The 27,889-nt window shown below is 45.8% G+C and overlaps 1 protein-coding gene across 2 annotated transcripts in view; it reads left to right on the forward strand.

Annotated features, from left to right (window-relative positions):
* The window catches only part of LPCAT2 (lysophosphatidylcholine acyltransferase 2), a 79,413-nt gene that overhangs the window by 22,315 nt on the left and 29,209 nt on the right, over positions 1–27,889 (forward strand). For both annotated transcript variants that reach the window (XM_070061931.1, XM_002711523.5), the window contains exons 5-11: positions 664–724; positions 1,707–1,765; positions 4,293–4,327; positions 8,232–8,286; positions 17,477–17,559; positions 20,795–20,920; positions 22,844–22,997. In XM_070061931.1, the coding sequence (XP_069918032.1) occupies positions 664–724; positions 1,707–1,765; positions 4,293–4,327; positions 8,232–8,286; positions 17,477–17,559; positions 20,795–20,920; positions 22,844–22,997 (573 nt within the window). The remainder of the gene's footprint in view (positions 1–663; positions 725–1,706; positions 1,766–4,292; positions 4,328–8,231; positions 8,287–17,476; positions 17,560–20,794; positions 20,921–22,843; positions 22,998–27,889) is intronic.

The raw sequence follows: 27,889 nt of genomic DNA on the forward strand, positions 1-27,889 counted from the left end.
GATTTTCTTTTTTATTTTATATACTTAGCAGTTGGCTCATGGCTGATTTAAAGGTTTCAGAAAATCAAGCTGTTATTTATTTAATGGAGAAACTATCTGTACTGTATATCTTTTACACGGAAGATGTAAAGACGTCTATTAAGAGCTAAAAACATTTCCTCAAAAAAAAAAAAAAAAGACATTAAGTTGTATTCCATATGTCAGCTAATTCCAAGGAGCATTAAGCACATTGTGTTTCTGTCTTTGTCCTCAAGGCATCCCTGAACTGTATGTTATGGGAGTGAGAATCATTTAATAGGAAAGTGGGAGTGAAGAAGTGGGACAGGATCTGGTTCAGGATGTGTGGCAGCAGCATTCGGCAGAGCCTGATGTAACCTTGACCATGACTTTTGGTTATTCAGATTGTTTGTCTCATCACTAAGTATATTCTTTATTCAAAGTGAAGTCCATTTCTCTGATTATCTTATTGGTAGTCAGACCATGCTTCTTTTTAGGGAAAGATAGAATAATCTGTTTATAGTTTGTGTGAGACTCAAGTGTTAGCCTTGTATTTCATTTCTGCTTTTTAAGTGTTCACAGCTGCTTATGAAATTGTAAGAAAGCAAGTAAAGAGATAATCTATTAACTAGCCTGAAATATTAAATCTATTTCTTTTCTCTCAAGATACTAGTTTTCCCAGAAGGCACTTGTACTAATCGTTCCTGTTTGATTACTTTTAAACCAGGTGAGATAAATTAAATTACGTATTGTAACAAAGTAGTGTGGAAGATTTCTCAAACCTTGGATAGTAGTAGAAACAGCAACTCTTTATTTTGCTCTGAGAATTTCTTCTTTTTGTATAAAAAGTGTTTAATCCACAAAACAATTTTGCTTTCTCTTTGCGTATCATTACCCTTTCTTCCTGGTAGAGTCCCCTGCACCTTGTGTGTGTGTGTGCGTGCGCGTGTGTGTGTGCACGCATGCATGTGTGTGCACGCGCATGTGTGTGTACCTGTGTGTGTTGCACTGAAACATGACATTTTAATTTTCCTCCAAAGAACTCTCCCAGACACCTGGAATCCAGTGTCACTAAATAGGATACCGTATTTTATTGTCATTATAATATCTTCAAAGGTTCACTTCTGTTTATGGTTAAGAACTCAGTCCTGAGTGCCGCTTGGGCTGTAACTCGTAACACTGGAACATGTTTTTGTGTCAGCTGCTGGAATGCTCAGCTCAGGGGCAGTTCTTCTTGCTTCATGCATTTGATCTCATGTAGATATTCTTATATCCTCTTGATTTTTGTCATAGATTTTGTTTATCCTGTTGAATAATAGGTATTTTAGAAATGAAAACATATGGAGGAATATGAAGGTACTTCAGAAAGTTTGTGGAAAAACAGAATTAAAAGATAAAGTTTATTTTGGTGCAAAAAATTTAAAATCCATGCATAGTACTTTCATAATAGCCATTTCCATGGTCTGTCGAAGACGCTTTGTTAATAAAGATGTAAATATTTTAAGTGAATTAGGCGCAGCATTTAACATTTTGCTTAACTATTTCTTAATGTTAAAATTGCTCATTTTGGCAAATACTAAAAATTTACTCAAGTTTAGCAAATAATTTCTGTTATGTATACTCAAACTGTGTTTATTATGAATTTTTTCTTTATTGTAACACTTTTCTTCACACGAAAGCCGCATCATAAGCTTTCCATGTGGTTCTAGGAGCCTTCATCCCTGGGGTTCCAGTGCAGCCAGTCCTCCTGAGGTACCCAAACAAGCTGGTAAGGAGAATATTTTACTGCGGGAAGAACTGCTCACATTCCACACAGTGCCGGGCCTCCAGGCCCCTCTTGATAGTTGCAGATACATGGCAGAAGCAGACTCATTGCGCTCACTATGTCTAGTTTTTAAACATTTGCAAGATAAGCACCCATTTGTGCACAGGTGTTGAACATTGTTGTGCTATTACTAAGCCGTAGGAAGACGTTCCTTAGTCTCTGTCGTCACTGGGGTGGGGTCAGTAAGTCTCAGGTGTAGGACCTCAGTTAGGCTGGAGTGGAGAAATTTAGGATTCTCACTAAGCCTCGCCGGAGACTTTGCCGTCAGAGGTGATGCCTGGTGGTGGGGTGGAAGCAGGAGGAGACATCTGGGAGCTGCTCAGTCCTTCTCTGCTGTGTGGCCCTTGGCAAGGAGCCTAGAACATACCAGAATATACCAGAAAAGCACTTGGCACCCTACAAAAAGTCCACAGTTGGTTCAGGAAAGTGGTCTCTGCTTCAGCCAGGTACATTGTCATCTCTGAATATTGATTTTTTTTAACTTTTATTTAATGAATATAAATTTCCAAAGTACAGCTTATGGATTACAATGGCTCCCCGCCCATAACTTCCCTCCCACCTGCAACCTTCCCCTTTCCCGCTCCCTCTCCCCTTCCATTCACATCAAGATTCATTTTCAATGATCTTTATATACATAAGATCAATTTAGCATATATTAAGTAAAGCGTTCAACAGTTTGCACCCACATAGAAACACAAAGTGAAAAATACTGTTTGAGTACTAGTTATAGCATTAAATCACAATGTACAGCACATTAAGGACAGAGATCCTACATGAGGCGCAAGTGCACAGTGACTCCTGTTGTTGACTTAACAAATTGACACTCTTGTTTATGGTGTCAATAATCTCCCTAGGCTCTTGTCATGAGTTGCCAAGGCTATGGAAGCCTTTTGAGTTCGCCGACTCTGATCATATTTAGACAAGGTTATAGTCAAAGTGGAAGTTCTCTCCTCCCTTCAGAGAAAGGTACCTCCTTCTTTGATGACCTGTTCTTTCCACTGGGATCTCACTTGCAGAGATCTTTCATTTAGGTCATTTCTTTTCTTTTTTTTTTTTTTGCCACAGTATCTTGGCTTTCCATGCCTCAAATACTCTCATGGGCTTTTCAGCCGGATTCTGGATATTGATTTTACAACCCTTTTCCTAAACAAAGACTTTTGGTTCTTAGAGGAACATTCTTTATGAGGAATTTATATGCTACCTAATTTATTAGCTATCTGTGATATTTAAGAACTCTTGATCAATTCAACTTTCTATTTAGTGGCTGGTTTTCTTTCTTTCTTTCTTTCTTTCTTTCTTTCTTTCTTTCTTTCTTTCTTGATTTATTTGAAAGGCAGAGTTACAGAGAGAGACAGAGAGAGAGAGAGAGAGAAGTCTTCCATCCACTGGTTCACTCCCCAAATGGCTGCAACAACTGGAGCTGGGCCAATCCAAAACCAGGAGCCAGGAGCATCTTCTGGGTCTTCCACATGGGTGCAGGGGCCCAAGCACTTGAGCCATCCTCTGGTGCCTTCCCAGGCCACAGCAGGGAGCTGGATCGGAAGTGAAGCAGCTGGGACTCGAACAGGCGCCCACATGGGATGCTGGTGCTGCAGACAGTGGCTTTACCTGTTATGCCACAGTGCCAGTCCCAAGGGGCTGGACATCTATGGATTAAAAAAAAAGAATTAAAATCTATTAAGTTTTACTCATTGTACTTCTCTGCCTATAGGTTTGAATCTATCATCTACTCAGATGTCACACTGCACTACTTTAATCTTTTCTACCAAACAACCTTTTTTTTTTTGAAAACAGATAAATTCTATTTTCTTTTTCTTTGGAAGCAAATTGATATTCAGATATGTTCATATCAGGAAAAAACAAACTGAGCATGTATAATAGTTTTCCAAAAAATTCAGAACTTGTTTCATCAAAAGATAGATGGGGATATAAAAAAGATGAATATTTGCTCTGTGGATATATAATCCAAGAATTTTTTATACCAGTTCACTGTTCTTAATAATAATAATATGCAGGGCTGGTGCTATGGCGTAGCGGGTAAAGCCGCCACCTGCAGTGCTGACATCCCCTATGGGTGCCAGTTCGAGTCCCGGCTGCTTCCCTTCCAATCCAGCTCTTTGCTGTGGCCTGGGAAAGCATCTGCGTGGGGGGCCCAGAAGAAGCTCCTGGCTCCTGGCTTCGGATTGGTGCAGCTCCGGCTGTTGCAGCCAACTGGGGAGTGAACCAGTGGATGGAAGACCTCTCTCTTCCTCTCTCTCTCTCTCTCTCTCTCTCTGCCTGTGCCTCTGTGTAGCTCTGCCTTTCAAATAAATTAATAAATCTTTAAATAATAATAACAATATGCATATTTTAATTTTCAAAATGTTGCTTTTAATTTCAAAGGAAATGTACATAAATCCTAATATTAAGATCTTTGCTTTCTGAGATCCTTTCCCTCTGGACTAACAACTTAAATACTTTGTTGTTGTAGGATACCGTGACGTGGACGTGGCAAGGATATACATTGTGAGTTGCTCAATGGCTGTTACTAGTTTATTTGAATGCTATGTGAGTGAAGAAAAAGGAAGATCGTGTAGTCCTCTTTATTGTTGTTTTGAAAAAACCTTGTTTTTCTAAAAGTAAAGATTCCTGATCAGTTTGAAATCCTGTAGCTGGTGAGTCTCTGCAGAGTCACTGTCTCCATGTGTCTCCTACGTGCAGAATTCTGGTCCTGTGTCATGTTCAAGTGCGTGTCAGGTGTGTGTTCACCAGTCAGGACTAGTCCAGGGACGTGGTTATTTAGCGTCATCCTTAGCTGTAATTTTGTAGTTTCACTTCCGTTGCAGATTGAGCATTAATGTCTCCATCCTGATTTTATATCTGGGTTTGCGTGGTTGAGAACAATTTAGTAGGACGGCCTGAAATAGTCATGAAGGGCCTGATAGGAGGGGGAACAGCTAATGAGGCTTTCAGTTCTGCTGTCGGATTTTGAAAGCATGGGGTCAGCGGTTTCTGTAAGAACTAGAAAGAGGAAAGAGAGAACAGCTTCGTTATTCAGCTTCGCTTAAGAGTGACATCAGCCTTGCACGTGGGATCTTGACTTTTTCTCACGATCTTTGGTTTCGTGCCGCCTGGATGAGCATGAACCTTTCTGAGGGTCGGTGATGGCCCATGAAACACTGCGGCTGAGGACTTTCCTGGGGGCTGGCCAGTCTTCCTCTATGGAGTACCGAGCTCTCAGGGCACTGCTGATGGACAGAGAGGGCGGCCGCCTGGCACTGTGTAACAGGAAATCCTCCCAGCCTCCCAGCCTACGCTGGGCTTCTTTAGATGGCTTTTACATAATCCAACCAACTGCTGAAAGTCAGATTAAAAATACTGCATAATTTCTCCATTTGTGTGTGTGAATTGCTTTGCCCCAGTACATTTAAATCAGAATAGATGGGCCGATGGAATAAATGTTGACACTTGCAAAACATTTATATTCCTGTTAGGCTTCAGTCCTTGGTAGTAGCAGTTAAGCAGACAACACCAACAAGAACGTGAATTGGAAAGGCTGTCTGGACAGTACATCATCTTTAACTCCAGGAAAGCAACTCATTCAATAGGCTGGGATACATGTTTCATGTCCACTGGTCTTGTAATCCTAGTTTTCAGTCTTTAATACAAAGGAGAATTAGGAAACACAAGTATTCTGAGAGCATTTTAGAGAAAGAAGGGCCCATGACTCAGGTGGGTGGCAGATTTATACTCCCCGGGATGTGTCATGCGGTGGGCCCCTTGACAGGTAAGCTCCTACAGAGACAGTGACTTGGGCTACAGTAAGTATGATTGATAGCTAACTTTCTATCATCTATCTATCTATCTCTATCATCTATCTATCATCCATCTATCATCTATCACTATCTATCATCTATCTATATATCACTATCATCTATCATCCATCTATCACTATCAATCTATCATCTATCCATTATCTATCATCTATCTATCTATATATCACCTATCTATCTACCTATCTATCATCTATCTATATCTATCATCTATCTACCACCTATCACTATCTATCCATCATCTATCTATTGCTATCTATCCATATCTATCATCTATCAATTTGTCTGTCTATATCTATCTATTATCTATCATCTATCTGTCTATATATCATCTATCTATATCTATCATCTGTCTATCTATCTGTGTGCAGCAGTCTGGGGAGATGTGGAGGTCAAGGAGAAGGCACCCTGGAAGGGGTGTCGGGGTAGGAACTAGAGTGGTTTCCTTCATCTCGGCTTCTACCTGGGAAATGTGTGATAAAGGGAAAGGAAAAGCGGCGGAGAGAACACGGAGAACGGGAGACAAAAGTATGCTGAGAGGCAGAGATTGCTTAGGCACATAAACACACACGAAATCTTCAAAATCCACGGTTTTGTTTTGTGCGGTGCCGTCTTGTACTTCCCTGTGCCAAGTCTCATCTCTGGCTTTGTCTTCTGCTATACTTAATGTTGGTGTCAGTGCTGTGTCTGTTACTTTGCTTTTTTTTTTTTTTAGGATGGACTTATTTATTTGCAAGTGAGAGTTATAGACCCCCCCCCCCCCCACACACACACACACAGGGAGAGACAGAGAGAGGTCTTCCATCCGCCAGTTCACTCCTCAAATGGCCCCAGTGGCCGGGGTGAGGCCGGGCACAAACACAGGGACCGTCTTCCACTGCTATCTTAGGCCGTTAGCAGGGAGCTGGACCAGAAGTGGAGCAGCTGGGACTCGAACCGGTGCCCACATGGGATGCTGGTGTTGCAGGCGGCGGTTTTACCCGCTCCGCCATGGCGCCCACCCCGTGTCTGTTACTTGTAGACCAGATTTCTCAATTGCCCTTGCTTCCATGCCACTCTGGATGTAAATTCTGCGGAAGAAACTTCACAAACCCAACACTTTTTAGACTGATAGAAAACAGCTTTTCCACCCCTGCCTCTTCTCTTAGATTATTCCCCGTCTCCTCTTCCTGAAGATACCTGCTTTGGTGTGTAGTGTGGATAAGACAGTTTAATAAAATCTCATGGGTAGTTTTGGAGGTTTTTTTTTTTCAACAACACTTAGAGTTTTCAGAATAGAATATCTATCTCTTTAAATAATTTAAAAACTATTTTATGGTAGATAATATAAATAGACTTTGGAGTTTATAGATTGTAAAAGACTTTGCCCTTTCATATTAACAATTTATAATTAATTACGTAAGTGATAAATCTATTTCCTAAATTCCTCCTTTTAACTAACTTCCTTGTTTAAACTCTTAACTTCCTCAAGTGTCCCTTCAGATAGTTTTTACAGATAAATCAAGTTTTACTTTCTGAGTAACAACCAAAGGAAGGTTGATTAGCTGTTGCCCTGCGCATGGAGTCTGCTCCACTCTGCCCGATTTCTGGGCCGACTCTGATGAGACTAAACCAGCAATCAACTCCCACAGAAATTGTATCCAGAGTGCAGATATGTGCTGGAGGCTGCAACTGCAAGCCTCCACGTCAGAAATTATCTCCGAGAGGGTTGGTCAGCTACTTTGAACGAGAGCCTTTGTCTTACTTTGCAATGAAGTTTTGAAACCTCCCAAAAGATTTCCATAGAACTCAAAACACTTATTCATATCTGGGACAATTTTTAAAATTATTTATTTTCATTTTATGTGGAGGACAGAGAGACAGAGAGAGATCCTCTGTTCGCTGGTTCACTCCCCAAATACCTGCATCAGCTATGGCTGAGCTAGACCAAAGCCAGAGCCCTGAACTCCATCTGGGTCTCTGATACGGTGGGCAGAGATCCAAATACTTGAACCATCACCTGCTGCCTCCCAGGAATTGCATTAGCAGGAAGCTGGATCAGAAGTGGAGTAGCTGGGACTCAAACCAGGCCCTCTGAGGTGGCAAGAGGGTGTTCCATGCGGGAGCTTAAGCCACTGGGCCACAGGCCCACCCCAGAACAATTTATCACATTGCTGCTTTCAAGGAAGCTGTCACTAATTTTGTGTGTTTGTGCATGTGTGTGTGTGCGTGCACATATGAAAAGAGTTTAGAAACCTGATATTCTACTCAGGAGTTTTCCTAAAATACAGTTATATACTTTAAACTGTGGCCCTGGGTCATTTCCCTAGGGATTTAGGCACGTGAGTTGGTGTTGTCAGGGAAACCTCACATCTGAGGTTTGCGTGGCTCCGATGCACAACACATATTTGTTATTGCATTTCGTGGTTTAGCTTTTGAATGTCAGGAATAGTTCTAAACCCAAGAAGTACTGTAGCTGCAGGGTAGCATTTCTAAATGAAAAATAATACCTGGAGTATGCTGGGGGTGGTGCTCATGTGTTCAGAAAGGACTGGTGACTGATGCTAAATGATGCTTTGATTACTCTCCATGGACAGCCCTCTCTTTTTTCTCTCCAGCCTCCAGCTGTGCGTACTGACCTTCTGCCAGCCCTTCACAAAGGTAGAAGTTGAGGTAAGTCATTCAGAATGTGTCCTGGAAACCTGGGATTTGGCCTCAAATTTCCAGCCTAAAGACCAGACTCAAATGTCTGCCACCTTTAAAATACGCTCTTGGTGTGGGCACTTGGTCCTTGGTTAAGACTGCACTTGGGCATCCACTTCCCATGGCGGAGAACTTGGGTCCCAGTGCCGTTATCTTCTCCTGATTCCCTCTTCCTGCTAATGTGCTCCCTGAGGGTCAGCAGGTGCTGGCTTAAGTAGTTGGGTCCCTGCCACCCACATAGGAGAGTTTGGATTGAGTTCCAGGGTTCTGGGTCAGGTCCTGTCAAGCCCTTGTAATTATGGACATTTGGGGAGCAGACCAATGGATAGAAGACCTTTATCCATCTGTCTCTCTTTTTTCTTTGTCTTGCAAATAAATTTACCAATAAAATAAAAATAACTCCTGGTCTTTGACAACTTGTGTACCTGAATCCAAGTCTCTGAGCATCATGTTAGGAAACACCTCTAACTCCTGGGAACTTCCAACTGGAAACTAAGCACCGTGGCTGGCCAGAGTCACACCCCGTTCCCATCCCTTTCCTTCCCTACTGCTGACCTCTGCAGAACCCAGTGATGTGCTTTCACACCCTAAAAAAGCAGGTGATGGTGGCTGGCCGTCCCCCAGCTCCTTGAAGAGTGTGTTTGTGTGTGTATGCTACGGAAGCTGAGCGGTGCAGCCTGCCTCGGGGAGGGAGGCACCGAGGTCAGAGCCTCACTATGGAATCCTTGTGCACGTGGCAAGCCTGGGGCCGTCATATCTGGGAGGCAGCCCCTACTGCCACTCCCAGGAGCTCTTTCAGTGTGAGTTGCAGCAGCAGGTGGGCTGTGGAGGAGAAGTTGGAACATTCTGAAAACTCTGCCCAGATTTTTAAGATGCTGCAGGTTGGCTCCAGAACTGTTTTTAGTTGCTGAATGGGAGTAGAATGGCCCTGAGCTCTGGATATGGTGAGAGAGAGAGAGAGAGAGAGAGAGAGAGAGTGAGAGAGGTCTTCCATCCATTGGTTCACTCCCCAGATGGCTGCAACCGATTGGAAACCAGGAGCCAGGAGAATCCTCTGGGTCTCCCATGTGGGTGCAAGGACCCAAGCACTTGGGCCATCTTCTGCTGCCTTCCCAGGTGCATCAGCAGGGATCTGGATTGGAAGTGGAGCAGCCAGGATTTGAACTAGCGCCCATGTGGGATGCCGGCGCCACACTCACTACACAGCAATGCCAGCCCCTGCCCCTCCTTTCAATAGCTGCTCACTCGAGTCAAGTAACCCTGGTCTCTTTTTCCAAACACCAAGAAAACCCATACTTAGAACAGCCATACAAATCTGGAAAACCTCTCTCTCTCCCCCTCTCTCTGTCTCTCTCTCTCTCACCCTCCCTCCCCCCTTCTCTCTCTCTCTCTCTCACCCCTCCTCTCTCTTCCTCCCTCTCTCCCTCCATCTCTCTCTCTCTCTCTCCCACACACACACACACACACACACACCCCTCTTTCCTCTAATTTTACACCTGTGCAGCCGAAACAAGATCTTAGCCCCAGATACGTGCAGATGCACACAGAGCTGTATGTCGCCGTCTGGCACATGTGTCTCTCAGTGGGCAAACTGCATTCCAACACAAGTATGCAAAGTCCTCATGTTTGAGCTCTGACTGCCGTTATATTTCCTCTCTGCGTCACGCGTTTCTTCCTTTCTTTTTGAAATGACAGTGTTTGCATTCTCCAGCTGGTTCTGGGACCTGCTTGGATAATATTCTGGGGCGAAGAAAAGAATATGCCCTTTGTTCCAAAGCTTCACAAGCGCAGTGGCTCTCCGCCAGCGGACAGTAGCTGAGTCGGGAGGGATTTGAGGTCCTGGGATTGTGGCGTAGGGTGAGAGGGAGGGAATTTGTAGACTTGAGATTTAGTGTTCTGATTTTAATTGTATTTCTTTTAGATTTAAGATGCTACCTTTCACCTGGGGGCCTCCCAACTACTTCATGATATTGGAATATTTCAACTCCCCACCATTCAGATATAGCGAAAACTATGTCTCAGCAACCTTCCGCCTCTAAGGAAGCTCACACGCTGGCTTGGGGCTTTGAGGGGCCAGGCACTGCCTCGGGAGCTGCAGCCTCTCCGCCAGTGCGCTGAGCAGAATGTGGTTCGCAGTCTCCAGTTGCAATTGTCTGGCAATTGGAAGCATTACCCTCACTTTTTTTTTCCCACCTTTAAAACTGTTGGACGATCTTGTGATTATCTTGAACTTGTTTTAGGTCTTCTTGAATATTAAGTAAACCTAATTCAAGATGTATTGTTCAAGAATGTAGTATTAGTTTTATAGTTTTTAAAATAGACTGAATTATTAAAGGGCCCTGTTAGGCCCTCCTGCTCCTGTGAGTCACAGGACGTTCCAGCACGTCAGCTGCTGTGCCCTTGACTTTCACAAGCCTCCCCTCAATCATAACGACTCCCAGACTCTTTGATTAGCAAGAGCTTAGGTATCTAAAATTTAATGAATATCATATTCACAAGCATTTCCTCACCGCTTTCCTCATCCCACTCCGATTCCCCGAAGTAAAGACTTCTTTTTGGAAAGCTTATTATGTTCTTGACTCTTGGGTCTGAAAAATGCAGTCAGTTCCAAACCGCGTGCCCTGCGTAACTGGCCCCCGGCATCCGGGAGCAGCGATGCAGGCGTGCATCTGCAGAGCGGGGCTTCCGTGAGTCACTCTTGCGTCCTCAAGTGATGTTAGTGCCTGAAGGAGCTTGACCAAACGGCTGCTTTACAAGCGCGCCTGGACAGCATATGGCCCAGGGTGCCGGGAATGAGCTCGCTGGCCTAGGAAACACTGCGAAATAGGATGTAAATTGGGAATCTGCTTGTTTATCTCATGAGAGGGAACATGTGCTAAGTCAGACTATTTAGCACCACGTGGGCAGCAGCTAGTTTATGAATGAAAACTGGCTGTCCAGTCAGTGTCTTTCTCCCTAGGCTGGGTATCATCTCAGTTTGCATTCAAAGTGAGTTGACTTCAGAAGCCTCCCAGTACACAATTTGTACATAAGCACGTTCTATCTTTAGGGATATAGACTGGTTTTGCTTTAGGAAAATTCTTTTAAGAAGCTTATGGTGAGATTCTCATGGCTAGCATTAGACCTAACATACTCCATGGTGGACAGTTCATTATCTTAAATCTAGAAAGGGTTTTTTTTTTTTTCTTTTAAAAGATTTTATGATTTAGGAAAGTATTATAATTAATAATGAATGTTAAATCAGTACCTATTAACATATATATATATATGTATCACTTTTAAAAATCTTCAGACATCTAATTACTTGAAGGATCATATACCTTTGTATGGTTTATTTAAGTATCCAGATACACTAAAATTATTTCTAATTGTGAATTGAAAATGAAAACTTCCCACGTGCAAATACATATCTTTTCACACACGTGTGCACACCACATATATACTTTATAAACAAAGGTAATTTCTTCTAGGCACAGGTAGAATTCTGGTATTTGTAAGTGCTGGCAGAGAAGTGGGGTGTTATAAAAAGAGTGCCATCTGAGGCCAGTGCTGTGGTGCAGTGGTTAGGCTGCCTCTGCCGTGCCGGCATCCCATATGGGCACCTGTTCAAGTCGCAGCTGCTCCACTTCTGATCCAGTTCCCTGATACTGTGCCTGGGAAAGAAGTGGAAGATGGCCCAAGTGTTTGAGTCCCTGCACGCACATGGGAGACTTGGATGAAGTTCCAGGCTCCTGGCTTCTGCTTGGCTCAGCCCCGGCCTTTGCAGCCATTTGGGGAGTGAACCCACAGATGGAAGATCCATCAATCTCCCTCCCTCCCTCACTCCTTGTAACTGGGCCTTTCAAGTAAATTAATAATAATGCAGAAGAGCATTATCTGGAGTTTTGGTTTCAGTTCTGTCTCTACCTACCTTGATGTGCTTGAGAAAATGACTTCACTCTCTCTAAGCCTAAGTTCTCCCCTTCGAAACGGGCATCTGGGTGCCTTCTGGAACGTGGTACAAGTTCGATGTGTACTGCCTTCCCCACCTAGATGTTTCTGTTTTGGGAAGGAAGCAGCAAGCATCAGTCATAAATATCTCCTTTATTTGCATTTGATCTCTGTGAACAGAGAACCACAGGAGAACTCGAGCTGCGCAGTCGTTGGATTGACCTTTTGAGACCCTTTTCCGTTACGAAGGAGAGAAGGAGACGATTGCAGAGCCGTCGCTCGTCGGCCCTCTCTGGCTCAGCGTCACTTATTTTGTAGAAGGAATGTACTTGATGTGGTCAAGGAACAATGACTAAGCCAGCGGCTGGTACTGGACATTTATGGAAAGTTCTAGTTCTGGTTAGTGGTGGCCTTAAATCATAGGCTGAGGACTTTTGACTTTTTCTTGTGTGACCTTCAAGGCCAAGAGGAGATGGAACCAAAGAGACAAATATGTCCATTATTCCAGTCCTCATCTGCGGACGGGATGGTGCAGAGGAAAACACGGTAGAGGAATAGAGTGTTTGGCGGAGAAGGGTTGGCTCTGGGGAGCCAGTCTCCCGTGCGGTGAGAAGGAGCCGGTGCCGGCTGTCTTCTTCCTGCCATTGGGAGTGAGCCATGCTTGGGCCAGCGGTGTGCGGGCGAGGTGGAATTGCAACTTGAACAGCGTGGAGGCTGCCTGGCTTTCTTTGGCATCCCTCAGCGGTCTCCAGCAGGAGCGGGAAGGCAGGGTCAGGAGAGGTGACCGAGTGCTTGTGATTGGCACTGTTTATGAGAGCTTCTGGCTGACAGCAGGGCTGCTCCGGGAGGCCTGGGTAGGTCGGCAGGCGCTTGTTGCAGGAGGGGAACGGATCAAGAGGGAACAGCAGGTCCTCAGGTGGCCCTGGGCTGTGAGAGCCTACGCAAGCCAAGTTAGGGGCCCGTGAAGGCACTGTGATGGGAATCTGACTCCCAGGAGATCAGCACCAGGTGTGTGTTTCCATGACTGCGGTGGAGCCGAGGCCCAAGTCTGTGACCAGGTGAAGGGGCCGTGAAGTCACAGTGAGGCTGGGGGACAGCGAGAGCAGAGGGAGGCAGAAGAGAGCACGTGGGACCCCGAGGGCCCTGGCTGCTCACATGTGTGTCAGAGGCGAGCACGGACGCGGGCAGCCGGGGTCCCATGGGTCATCTTCGTTTCCAAGTTCAGGGTCTGTCACACATGAGCCTTTACTGGCTTTGTGCACAATGGAAATGGGACGTGGAGGGCCCAGTTTATCCTAGAAGAGGTAACTTTTTTTTTTTTTTTTTTTTTTTTGTAATTAGAATTTCCATTGATTTCTAAGGAGACTTGGGACTGCCAAGGCCTAGGCGTGTCAGATCTAACCTGCTAATTATTTTGTATTCTCAGTGGAATTTTTTCCCTCGTGAATAAAATGCCATGCCAATATGAGAGTTACTAGAAGTCATTTTATGAAAAATGGTCCGTGCATGAATAGAAACCAAACCCATAGTTCACTGTATTATGTTTGGGTAACAATGTAACAGCAATTTCTTTTCTAGGGTTTTCAGAATGTTCTTTTCTGAAAAAAAAAAAAAACACATCCAGTGTTTTTTAAACAAGTGTCCATCCATGGGGACACTTATTTAAAAAATACAGAATTCTGTGGCAATTTAAAACTTTAATTGTTTATGCTATTTTATGAAAATTGATTTTAATTTAGTTTTCTTTTTTGGACTTCTTATTAAGCAAATATAAGAAATGTTACCAGGTGAGGATAGAGGGAACTTTTAAATACTTATTTACAGAGGTGGTTTATGGTTCTGGATCTATAAGTGACGTGGCGACCCCTGGTGGTGGCTTAGTTTATTTCTCCATCTTAAAGAGTAGCTGGATGCTGGAGAACCACACCTAGAATTCCAATGGGAAAGGACCTTGGAGACCACCAAGTCCAGGTTTTTCGGTTGGCAGGAGAGGGAGCTGAGTCCGCAGAAGCTAAAGGACTTTCCCAGAGTCACGACAGAGCCTAGGCAGCGGCCCAAGCCAGGTGCTTTCCCTGCAGCGTGCCCTTGTCCCCTTGCAGAGGAAGTTAATAAACGGTCAGCGTGACAGTTAAGTGACAGCACGTTATTCCCTCATTCCTACACACTTGTGCTACACACGCTGCTCGTGTCGCCGCCTTCCTCCCCTTCCTCGCTCCCTCATTCTGGGTCTTAAAGGACCGTCTGGGCTTTCTGTGTGCTTTTAGCCACTTCCTCTTCGCATGTCCCCTCCCCACCCAGGCGTGGGCATTTGGCCCAGCGTGAAGACCCCTGCATCCCACGTTGCAGTGCCCGGATGCCCAGCTCTGGCTCCTGCCACTGCAGGCCCTGGGAGGCCACGGGTGATCACTCATGGGTTCCTGCCACCCATGTGGGAGACAGGATTTGATTTTCCGGATCCTGGCTCTGGCCTCAGGCTCAGCCCCTGTGGGGAGCAACTGAGACTAGACTAAGTTACTGGAATTAAGACTTATTCTATGCATCTGCTCTCCCACAATATGGCGCTGGGGAGGGAGCAAACAACCTCTACGCAGCTGCCTCATCAGTTTGACTGATAAGCGGCAGGAGCTGATCCTGCTCCTGATTGGAGGAGAGCAGCGTGCTCGGCGTGTGGGCAGCAGAGTTGGGATTGGTGGAAGAGGACTATAAAGGAGGAGAGCGACAACATGCACCAGGAACATCTGAGGGAACACCTGAGGAACATCTGAGCAGCCCCGAGAAAGCCGGCCGGTGGTGTGCCACTCCTCCACGGAAGCGGGGAAAGCGGCGGGGGGTGCCACCCCTCCACGGAGGCGGGGGGGGGGCAGCTAACCCGGGACGGCGTTGTTCCTCCACGAGTGAGGGAACAGCAGCTAACCCAGGAAGAGCTGGGCAGAAAGAACAGCGCAGGGTCCGGTGTCGTTCCTCCGCGAATGGGGGAATGACAAGCCCCCGCTGTTCTGATATTTCGTTAGTGATTGGGAGCCCTCTCCCTTTCTCTCTCTCTCTGTTTCTCAAATAAATAAAATTTAAAAAAGAAAAAAAAATACTTAGACCTGGTCCTGCCACTCCCTTACCTAAACTTCATCTCTGAGTCACCAAGGCCCACGGGCATCTTAGCAGGATTTGAAACACAGGTCCCTTTGAAAAAGTGGGGCTTCGTTAAGCACATCTTTCTTTGTCATTCAGATTGAGGCCCTGCCACTGGTGTGTTGGCTGTGGCTATATTGTTATTGTTCAACCTCTGCAAGCCACATTCTTTATCAGATGGATAAAGTAGACCTTGCCCCAAGGAATTGTTGACAGAGTTAATGGTGTAAAGCCCAAGTACCCAGCACACAGTAGGTGCTTAATGAATGGTGAGTTACTGGTGGATTTCGCTCATTGTACCATGAACTTGTGCCCCCTTGCATAGGGAGCTTCCTGAGGGCAGGGGTCTCATTGCCAGGCTTCAGGGCTTAGTGCAGTGCCCAGTGCAGAAGAGATGCCTCAGCGGTATTTGACAAACAGATCTGAGCCATGGGCCTTTGAGCAAGTCTCTCATCTTTGTGAACTCCAATTCCTTTCAACAAAAAGAGAGGAAGAATTAACACAATGAAATAATACATATAAAGCACCCAGCATGGTACCTGGGCCATAGTTGTAATCCAACAAACAGAAGCTGTTGGCGGGGCCGGTGCTGTGGCATAGCCAGTACAGCCACTCCCTGCAGTGCCAGCATCCCACATGGGTGCTGGTTCAAATCCTGGCTGCTCCACTTCTGATCCAGCTCTCTGCTGTGGCCTGGGAAAACAGTAGAATATGGCCCAAGCGCTTGGGCCCCTGCACTGGTGTGGGAGACCCGGCAAAGCTCCTGGCTCCTGGTTCCTGGCTCCGTATTGGATCAGCCCAGCTCCGGCCATTGCAGCCATTTGGAGAGGGAACCATCTGATGGAAGACCTCCCTTTCTCTGCCTCTGTAACTTTGCCTTTCAAATAAATGAAATAAATCTTAAGAAGAAGCTGGGAACAAGTGATGGCCCAATATTGGATTCTGTGCCCCCTAGGCAGAAGACCTGTGTGGAGTTCCTGCTTCCTGGCTTCTGCCTGGCCCAGCCCCAGTGGGCATTTGGGGAACGAATGAGTGGATGGGATGTCTCTCTCTCTCTCATTCTCTCTCTCTTTCTTATTCTCCACCCCCCTTTCAAATAAACTTAATAGTTAAAAAAACATGGATCTTATTTAGGCAAGAGGAAGGTCCTATTAATCTTGCCTGGTGTGTGGTAGATGCTCAAAAAAATATTTAATGACTTTAATATGGCACCAAAACCTTTTTGGGTAAGAAAACTATAAAGACAAGGATGGTACAAATGAAGTATCACAGACTTTCAGGTGGAGAAGAAGTAAAATTAAAATGATAAAGTTTTGCCAGCGCCATGGCTCACTAGGCTAATCCTCCCCCTAGCGGCGCCGGCACACCAGGTTCTAGTCCCGGTCGGGGCGCTGGATTCTGTCCCGGTTGCCCCTCTTCCAGGCCAGCTCTCTGCTATGGCCCGGGAAGGCAGTGAAGGATGGCCCAAGTGCTTGGGCCCTGCACCCCATGGGAGACCAGGAGAAGCACCTGGCTCCTGCCTACGGATCAGCGCGGTATGTAGGCCACAGCACGCCAGCCGCGGCCATTGGAGGGTGAACCAACGGCAAAAGGAAGACCTTTCTCTCTGTCTCTCTCTCTCTCTCACTGTCCACTCTGCCTGTCAAAAAAAAAAAAAAAGATAAAGTTTTTTCTAAAGCAGAAGAAATGACAAAATACAAAGTTCAATCAACTAATACAAATATTGTTGCTACATGGATATGAAGGAGAGAGGAAAAGGATAAAAGGGGCGTGATCATGTGAAGGGGTGGGAAGTGCAGCTTCCCACTTAGCTCCAGCTTTGCAGCTTCCGGAACTCCAGACTTTGGCCCCCTTCGCCCTGACAACAGGCAGGGAAGCGGGCAGCCCGAGCCCGCTGAGGAGCTGAGGAGCCCGTTCAGTGAGACTAAGGGATGCAGACCCAGGAGCCCTGAGTCCAAGCCCCTGAGCCTTGCGTCACATGTGCCGCCTGTGCTCTGGAAAGGCAGTGGGCGGGGCCTGTTGCTGGCGAGCTCGTACATGGATTTCCTTGCTTCTACCGTCTGAGGCCCAAGAGTTGTGATGCCGAGGTCTGTTTGTCTTCCAGTTCATGCCTGTGCAAGTCCCAAGCGATGAAGAAAAAAGTGATCCTGTGCTTTTTGCCAGTAGAGTCCGGAACTTAATGGCTGAGTAAGTGTCTGCATACAATTATAACCAGTAAATAGTATGAAAATGGTGGGTAGACGTCACTTAACATAGTTTTAAGGCTTTCTGTTTCCCCTGAGGGCTGTCAGTCCCCAGCTCATTTTGGTAAGTAAAATGATGCACCAGGGACACGATCAGTAAGTCTAGAAATAGTTCCCCTGCTGGCTGCCCCAAAGATGGAGGAGGGTCCTTGGCTGACCGGAAGAGATCAGTCAGTGCCTTCTGCAAGGTGGGCTCTCCAAGCTGACCCCTCACCGTGAGACGGCCTGGTGGTGGTCTCGGGTGTCCGGCTCTGGCCCACCTGTAGTCTCCATATAGGAGGCTCCATATGGGATAGTCTTCTATACAGGGCAGGAAGGGAACAAGATGCACAGAGACACAGAAAAGTTACTCCTGGAAGGGATGGCTGTAAGTGTAAGTTTTAGAAAGTGCAAAACCTAAGGTCAATCATTTCCTGCACATAGGGCGTTTTAGCTGGCACCTCTTCCAACTAGCAGGATCACCCCGGCTTGCCACGGGAGAATGCGTTATACTGTACCTCCCTCCACCCAGGCAGCCTCAGAGCACTGCCGGTGTGCACACACTCTGTGGGCTGCAGCGCCCACAGTCACCCCTAGGAGCTGGTTTGGAGCTAACAGGGCAGCAGCAATGTTTATTCTCCTAGGACAGATCCAGTAGGAACTCTGAATTGGCCTTCAGACGGACTCTGGCTTTACTGCCAGATTTATTTACAAATGTATGTGTGCTTCTTCCGACATGTATCTAAACATTCTTAGCAGAATCAATTCATTTTTTAAAAAATAAATATTTAGGGGCCAGTGCCGTGGTGCACTAGGTTAATCCTCCACCTGTGGCACCGGTATCCCATATGGGTTCCAATTCTAGTCCCGGCTGCTCCTCTTCCAGTCCAGCTCTCTGTTGTGGCCCGGGAGGGCAGTGGAGGATGGCCCAAGTGCTTGGGCCCTGCATCCGCATGGGAGACCAGGAGAAGCACCTGGCTCCTGGCTTTGGATCAGCATAGCTCCGGCTGTAGCGGCCATTTGGGGGGTGAACCAATGGAAGGAAGACCTTTCTCTCTGTCTCTCTCTCTCACTGTCTGTAACTCTACCTGTAAAATAAATAAATAAAATCTTTAAAAATAATATTTAAATGTTCAGCTAAAAGAGTCTCTTACCAAGTATAACCAGGTGTGCTTGTTGATCTAGTTTCTAGATCAGCTCCAAATTTTGCTTTTATACTATTTTTTCTTTCTTATGTTTTCATACCAGCTCAGATCCAAAAGGTAGGCACTGAGAAAATTTACGTCAGCCATCTTGGCTTCCTAAAAACAGAATTTGCAGATGTTGAGGCCTAAAGGCCTTACATAAAGAGGAAAAGAGACTGTGATTAGCTGTCCCCTCCTAGGTTCCTTCTCACACGTGACGTGGGAACCAACCTCATTACCTTGCCCTTGTCGTGGTTTTGATTATTTTTTTAAACATTTATTTATTCATTTGAAAGGCAGAGCTACACTGAGGGAGACAGAGAGAGAGAGAGAGAAGGAGGGGGGAGCTGGGCCGATCCTGGAGCTTCCTCCAGGTCCCCTACGTGGGTGCAGGGGATTTCCCACTGCTTTCCCAGGCTGTAGCAGAGAGCTGGATCAGGAGTGGAGCAGCTGGGACTCCAACCAGCGCCCATATAGGATGCTGGTACTGCAGGCAGTGGCTTTACCTGCTACGCCACAGCACTGGCTCCTGAGGTTTCGATTATGAGATTCAAGGAGGATACTACATGATCGAAGCTTTTAAAAATGTTGAAGAGCGAGATAGATGTAAGGTGGTGGTGGTTACAAAGTGTGTGCTAGGCCCTTTGCCCGTGTCACCTAAAATTATCCTCGCAGCAGCTCCGTGAGTCAGGAGAGAGACCCAGGAAAGTTAAGTAGTTTGCCCCGAATTGTTGTAGCTTCTGATGGGCTGGGTCTCAACCTTGCATGTCCTGTTGCCAAAGCCAGGCCCTGAGCTGTTATGCTGTCCTCCTTATCAGTGTGATTTCCTGAGTATATTCTTACACCAAAATATTTCATCCAAAACAGCCTATGTATGAGGTGGGGCCACGGTTAGGGTGCTGGTGTCCTGTACAGAGTGCTGGGTTTCAGTCCCTCTCCGCTCCCGAGTCCAGCTTCCTGCTAGTGCACACCCTGGCAGAGAGCAGGTGATGACTGAAGGAGTTTGGTCCCTGCTGTGCACGTAGGACACCTGGCTTCTGTCTTGGCTCAGGCCCAGCTCGGGCTGTTGCACATACTTCGGGAGTGGATCAGCAGGGAAGAGCTGTCTGTCTCTCTCTTTCTCTGTGCTTCTCAAATAAATAAATAGATCTTTAAAATTAATTAATTAAAAATAGCCTATAAAAATGTTTTAGATAGAACTCAGCATTTTATTCTGAAAGCATTATTCAAAATCAAATATTCCTTCAATAAAATCAAATACAGTTGAAGTCATAACTTTATGATTTCCACTAAATATTTGTGCATAAAATCTTAGTGAAGAGGAATCGTTCAGAAATTTATTTCATGTACTCCACAAGTTTTCCTCTTTTTCAATTCTTATTCATATATATTTTTTCCAAATCTAGTTCCCCGTCTTTCTGTCTCTGAGCAGTAGTGAGGTAGGCAGTTGGAGTTCCACTGTCCTTTGAGGAAGAAATATCAGCTTATTATCAATTTGCTTTGACATTTTTAGAAAATTGTGTGTAGCAAGAAAGTGATTGTTAGTTGTAACAGCTGGAGAAACACAGTAGCTAGCGGTTTGGATAGATTGCTCACTTGAGCTGCCATCTATCTGTCCAGGGGTCCCCTGCCATCCTTACAGTAACCCCAGGAGGGGAGTGACTCCTATGTACAGACGAGAAAGGGAGGCCGTAGCTAAGTGCTGGCAGCTCCACGTCTTGTAAAACACAGCGGGACTTGAGCCTGAGGGTTCTGATTACTTCCCGCTGTTGGGCTCTTCTAGTTAAAGCTATCAGCCAAGCAGGTAAATGTGTGCAGATACAGAGGACGGAACTGAGCCTAGTGAGTCTGTGAAGGAGCAGACAGGGCTCTAGCTAGAAAAGCCACAGCTACTGGTCTAAAAAGTCCTTAGTGCTCTTCCACTTACTGTGATTTGTTGGGCACGTCAGGCCTCCTGGGAGAAAAGTCATTGCTTTATGGAACCTCGCGTTTCGCTGTGCTTCTCCCTGTTTTCAGAGCGCTGGGGATACCGGTCACAGACCACACCTACGAAGACTGCAGGCTGATGATTTCGGCCGGACAGCTGACGCTGCCCATGGAAGCCGGGCTGGTGGAATTCACGAAAATTAGTCGAAAACTGAAGTGAGTGTGCGTGGCAGTCACTGGGCTTTCCAAGGCGTCCTCCGTGTTTCTGCTTCTCTCACTGTCGGTGCTCAGCTCTAGAACCCACATCAGGAGAGCCAGGGATGCAAACTGGTCTTCGATTTTATCCACCCAATTCTGTGTTTTCAGCAACAGTTAACTCAGAGCCAGGGCTGGGAGGGACGTGATCCCCACCGACCCGAACTGCCAGCCCAGCCATCGTGGGAGGAGGGCGTCTTGGCTGATGCTGGCACATGGTGCCGAGCCCCCCGGGGGAAACATGAACACGCCCTACTGACCTGTCTAGTAGCAGTTCTGACCATCACTGATTGGTGACTACTTAACCTAGATTTGCCTTAAAAAAAAAAAAAAAAAAAAAAAAAAAAGAGGTAAAAACTTTCTGTGTGCTTTTATGATCTATTTAAACCAGTTGGAATATTCTCTTTGACCTATCTCGTATAAAAGGTGGAACCTGATCCTAAACAGAATTTATTGATTTTTAAAACGTATTTGTTGATTGATACAGATTTATTTTATCCATTTGAAAGGCAGAGTTACAGACAGAGAAAGGTCTTCCATCCACTGGTTCACTTTCCATATGACTGCAATGACTGGGCGTCAGACCAAAGCCAGGAGCCAGGAGCTTCTTCGAGCCTCCCACATGGAGGCAGGGGCCCAAGCACTTGGGTCATCTTCCACTGCTTGCCCAGACACATTAGCAAGGAGCTGGTTCAGAAGTAGAGCAGCTGGGACTTGAGCAGATGCCCATATGGGATGCTGGCACTGCGGTGGCAGCTTAACCAGCTATGCCACAATGGCAGACCCTATTGATTTTCTTTAAAAAAGATTTATGCATTTACTTGAAAGGCAGTTATGTATATACAGAAAATGAATCTTCCATCTGCTGGTTCACTCCCCAAATGGCCACAATGGCTGGGTCTAGGCAGGCCAGAGCCAGGAGCCTGAAACCCCATCCCTGTCTCCCGCATGGGTGTGGGGGCCCAAGCATTTGGGCCATCTCCCACTGCTTTCTCAGTGTATTAGCAGGGAGCTGGAACAGAAGTGGAGCAGCTAGGACTTGAACCAGTGTTCCTATGGGATGCTGGTGTTGTAGGCAGCAGCTTAACCTGCTGTGCCACAACACTGGCTCTAAGAATTTATTGATTTACTAGATCTTGGCATCTTTCCTGGGAAGGAACTGCAGAACCAGTTACTATGTCAGAGTTCAAGTTCAATGTTTGATACCCACTATAGAACATGTTACTTATATATTCCAGATAACAAAAATGCATCTGTTTTGATACTATGGACAGAATATTCTTTAGATTTGACAAGTTTATAAAGTTGCTGACTGTGGATAATTCAGCAAGTTAGTTTGCTTGTTTAATTTCACATGGCAAAGACAGGATGTGGTGTAAGCTAAAGTGTAAGTTCCAGTGTTTTATCACCTTGATTTTTATGGCTAAACTTGGAGCAAATGTATTGAGCCTAATGAATCTCCCATCACAACGTTGTGAGACATGAACTTGTCATCAGTTTGGAAGCCCCTTTACGAAAAGAGCTGTAATTTCTTTTGTAATAAGTGACTAAATACGATTGATTTATTACGTAATGGTTAGGTTAAAATTTGCTTTCTTAAGGTTTTTCATGAGTCACTGTTATTCCAGTACATTGTTATTCTTCTCACTGACTTTTCTTTCTCTCAGATATTTGGAATAATTGTTGGTTATACTACTGTCCTTTAAATAATGAAATGCTTGCCTACATGTTCTTTCTGTATGTACTTTTCACTACCTATTTTATTCTGCTTTGCAAAGTTACCACTTAAAATGCTTTTTCCTCCAGCACATTAATAAAACAATGTGCATAGGATGTCCCTGAGAACTGTGAGCAGTGGATGACCTGCATTTCTTCTTTGTTTAGATTGGATTGGGATGGTATTCGCAAGCATTTGGATGAATATGCATCTATTGCCAGTTCCTCAAAAGGAGGACGAATTGGAATCGAAGAATTTGCAGAATATTTAAAGTTGCCCGTTTCAGATGTCTTGAGACAACTTTTTGCGCTCTTTGACAGGGTATGTTAAAATTTAATCTCTAAAGTTTTTACCTTGCATGTTCCCACAGAGCAGAAATCAATATGGCAGGCATTTGAAAAACTTTATAGGTCAGTGTTAGGAGATTCAAGACTAAAGCTATGGGCTAACCGCATGATTTTGTTTTTCCCTTGTGTGTGTGTGTATGTAATGTAACATGTATGATAATGTTTATTTCAAATATCAGGTTAGAAATATATTGTAAACATATAGCCATATTTGTAATATGGAATTGGGAGAGTTTACTTAAGAGTTGGTAAAATTGGAGACTTTGTATCGAAACTTTTACATTGATGACCTGGGTGGTGATAGTCTTTTCTGAAGGCTTTTGAACTTGCCCCAAAACATGTGAAAACCAAATAGATTTTATTTCAAAGATGTTTTAGAACCGAGGTTTCAATTAAAATCCGGCCTCTGCCATCGTACTGGGGATATGGTTTGCTGCTTATGAACATGCAGTGAGATCACTGAATTGTCAAAAAGTTTTCTTAGGAAAAATAGATCACCTACTTTAATTTTTTAATATATAAAATTGGTAGAAGAATGCATTCGTTTCTTTTCATTATACTTCTGTGACTTCTAAAGAAGAGGCACAGAACCAAGCATCTCATAGAGGCTAAAGTCTCAGAGGCTAAAGAGTCTCTCTTGGCTAATACTACATTCCAAATACACAACATGTGCTGAAAAAAAATATAAAAATTCCCTTAATGCTCTTCCCGCACCTTTAACTCCTGAAAATCACTGATCTGTTCTCCACCCTGTCTCGCTTTTCCAGATGCCTGGGATCAGATGGTAGACAGTCTTTGGAGGCTGGCTTCTTAACTTACCATAATGCATTTGAGATGTAGATGCTAGACCTCTCAATAATGTACTCCCTTTGATTCCTAAGTAGTATGCCATTGTATGAATGTAATGTAAGCTCTTACCCAGTTGAGGGACATTGGGTGTGTGTCTAATTGGGGGCAGCTTTGAATATAGCTATAATCTAACATCCCTGTATGTTTCTGTATTAATGTGGGTTTTCATTTCCCTTGCGTCAATGTTTAGGAATGCGAGCTCTATTTTCCATTATCTGAAGATGCCTGGATTTGCATTCATTTCTGAGAAACATTTTAATTGTACAGGGGGACTTCAATAAGTTTCTGGAAAATAGAATTAGAAGATAAGTTTATTTTGATGCAAAATTTTTTGAAATCCACTCATAGTGTTTTTTTTTTATATTATACATTTCCCATGAACTTTTTTTTTTTTAAAGATGTATTTATTTATGGCAGGGGGAGGAGAGAGAGCCTCCATCTGCTGGTTCACTCCCTCAAATGGCCACAACAACCAGGGCTGGGCCAGCCCAGAGCCAGGAGCCAGAACCTCCCTCTAGATCTGCCATGTGGGTTGGCAGGAGTCCAGGCACTTGGGCAGTCCTCAGTTGCTTTCCCAGGTGCATTAGCAGGGAGCTGGATTGGAAGCAGAGCAGCCAGGGCTCTCATTGGCACTCCAAGCTGGATGCTGGTGTTGCAAGTGGCAGTTTACCCTGCTGCACCAGGCGAGGGCCCTCATATGTCAAATGCTGTGTCACTGTCTTTCCTCACCCGCCCTCCTGCCGTGGTATTTTGTCCTGAGATAGCTCTGCTTTTCATAGTGTGATGAAGGAGTCTACTAATCTGGAGAAAGAGAGGGAGAGACTAAACTGGGCTTATTCCATCTTGGCTGGCACCAGGAACCCCAGTTCCCATTACCCACCAGGAAAAGATATTTTACAAAGAAATTATGGCCTGATGACAGAAACCAGAACAGGGCCCTTCCTCTCCCCCCACCCCCCAGAGCACACCAGTGTTCCTGGTAACTTGTTCTGTGATCTGGAGGACCCATCCTTTGGCACGACGCCGTGAAGCAGCCCCCTGCAGGCAGCGTGTGGGCCTCTCTCCTGGGCTCCTTGCAGCCGGCAGTCTGTCCCGCGTGAAACAGACATCGAGGTCACAGTTACCTCCATGAAGTGCAAGGAAGCTTCAGGGGAAGGGAGAAGGCAGATATCGGATGTAGCTGGGCCAGCTGGGAAATTTGAGGTACCTGTCTCTTGCACGATGACTGGTCCATCTGTGAGATTCTTATAGCATCCTCCTGTGCAAGTAATTTTAAATGGAATATCTTCATATTTAGGACTGGTGATGAGATGGAGTGTGGAAGGGACCCACAAACAAGGGCAGGAGATGGAGAAATGGAAAAGGACATGAAAGAGGGACAAGGTGGGGTTTCATAGCACATCTTAGATTCTGTGCTCACCACGATTTTTAATCAAAATTAAGAAAAAAAAAAAAAACCTATAGAGATCGCCCTGTCCTTCAGGTAGCAAACTGTCATAACTAGCAAGGACAGAATTGTGATGACACGGGTTCCGGCACCTGCCAGCCTGCCCCTTGCTTCTGTGGCACAGGAAGGAGGAGTGTCAACCACCAGGCAGCTGGGGTGACTCACCCTGAACTGGAGGAGGCAGTGGCCCCAGGCACCTAGTCAGGACACTGTGAAAACTGCAGCCTGTTTGGTCCATCACATTTGTGCACGGAGTGCTTTGACAGGTGCACAGATCATCCAGAACTTGGAGTTCTCCTTACTGTTTTGTATGGTGCGACCTAGCTTCAGGTGGAAACCATACGCTGGCCTTTCAAGTGCTTTCCTTATGGTCTCCAACATGCTGGAGGGTCAAGAAGATAGTCTGAGGAACTAACAAGTAATGCTTGATACTCCTTTCCTTCCTCCTCTCTCTCTCTCTCTGTGTCTCTCTCCCCACCCCTCCCCGGCACACCTGCACGTCTGTGCCTGTGAAGATCTGCCTTGTTTGGTTTCGCGGAGCTGGATTGTGCACTTGTTGCCAGGCCTGGGGCGCATCCTTCCAGGCTAGGCTTGTTTGCCCCGTCCCTGTAGGTGACTCAGCCAGGAAGCTTTCCCTGGGGAAGGCCAGGGAGCTCAGCCACCAAGCTCGCTCTCCCAGCAGCTTATCTTGCTAAACGCAAGGCTTGATGCAGGTTGAGGGGTGGAAGAGGGAGGGTGGGAAAGAGAAAGGGCGGGTGTTCCTGTTGCTCCTTCAGCAGCTGCAAATTCTTGCCTGCAAAATCCTCCTCCCCTCTCCCCTCCTCTTTTTTTTTTTTTTTTTTTTTTTTTTTTTTTTTTTTTTTGACAAGCAGAGTGGACAGTGAGAGAGAGAGAGAGAGACAAAGGTCTTCCTTTTGCCATTGGTTCACCCTCCAATGGCCGCACTGGCCGGGCCGGCGTGCTGCAGCTGGTGCGCCACGCTGATCCGTAGGCAGGAGCCAGGTGCTTCTCCTGGTCTCCCATGGGGTGCAGGGCCCAAGCACCTGGGCCATCCTGCACTGCACTCCCTGGCCACAGCAGAGAGCTGGCCTGGAAGAGGGGCAACCGGGACAGAATCCGGCGCCCCGACTGGGACTAGAACCCCGTGTGCCGGCGCCGCAGGGCGGAGGATTAGCCTAGTGAGCCGCAGCGCCGGCCTCCCTCCTTTTCTATTCTCAGTCTTTCCCCAAGTCGAATGCAGTCTGTGGTTGGAACTCGGAGCCTGGAAGGAACAGATCAATATCTCTCTACCCTCCCCTTACTCTTCCTTCCCGCCTGTATCCTTGGCTAGTTTACAAAAACTTCATAATGGGTTTGTTTCAACTTGTCCTAAAAAAAAAAAAAAAAAAAAAAAATTTGATGCTGTTACCTTCTTCTAATAAGTTCCTCAGATTCTCCGAGAGCAGATGGTTTGACGGTCTGGTAGAACTGTCGTGTTCATCACCAAAGCATGGCACGGTTCACTGGTTTGGGGCATTTCCTCCGAAAAATTCCCATCCTTGTCGGGGAAAGACCTTTCATCTTTGGGTTTGATTCAGCGTCTCTGTTTCTGTGGACGGGTCCTGAGCTCTTTGCATCAGAGGTTAACTGGGGCTTAGTCAACTGTCCAGACGTAGAGTGGGGGACCTGACCCGAAACAGTGGTTTAAACTATGGCTTCTCAACACTTTTTGTATGCATAATTGAAATCATTAGCATATTTGAAGGGACTTAAAGACATTTAAGGAGACAAAATGGCACTGGCTAGGCCAGACTGATACGATGTTTTAGCAGCATCGTTGTTCTCCTTCAGAATGGTTGTGGAGCTGAATTGTGTACCCCTTGATAGCAGCCTCTTGTGAACCTATGAGAAAAAGGCTTCAAAGAGCTCAGTGGGACCATAGTGTTTATTGCTAGCTCGCCCATACGCCCAGTCACCTGCCGCTTTCTTCTGACTCCCAGTGAGTTACGACTCTCCCACACTGCATCTCACGATCCAGGCAGCTGGATGCTGTATCTGACACTACTACCGTGACAGCAAAAAGGCTCTCCTGGCAGAGCTGGGAGCCTTTTTCTGTAACGGGCCAGATAGGAGCTATTTTTCACTATGCAGGCCCTACGCTCTCTGTTGCAACTGTTCATCTCTGCCACCGTACATGGACAGCATGTAGAAGAATGGGCATGGCTGTGTCCCAGTAAAACTTTGTTTACAAAACAGGTGCCGGTTGGGCCCCCCCCCCCACCAGCTGTCAGTTGCTGGTTCCTGCTATGTTTCCTAAGCTAACGAAAGCAAAGCGTGCTGGCAGGTTTGAGGACCGAATTGAGATAGTCCTTCAATTGAAGAATCGTAGGCAGTGTGTGTAGTGACAGCTGTCTTAATTGGCGGGATGCTCCACATCTGATTTAAAGGGAATTGCTATGATTATTCTTGACTGATCTCTGTGTCTACTGTTAATATTCTGCCACTGTACAAAAAAGGGGTGCAGAACAGAGATGAGACGGTGTGGGTTCAAGTCTGTGTTCTATCTCCTCTCTCTTCTGCACCCCTTTTTC

The sequence above is a fragment of the Oryctolagus cuniculus genome, chromosome 18, assembly GCF_964237555.1.
Source record: "Oryctolagus cuniculus chromosome 18, mOryCun1.1, whole genome shotgun sequence".
Lineage (NCBI taxonomy): Eukaryota > Metazoa > Chordata > Mammalia > Lagomorpha > Leporidae > Oryctolagus > Oryctolagus cuniculus.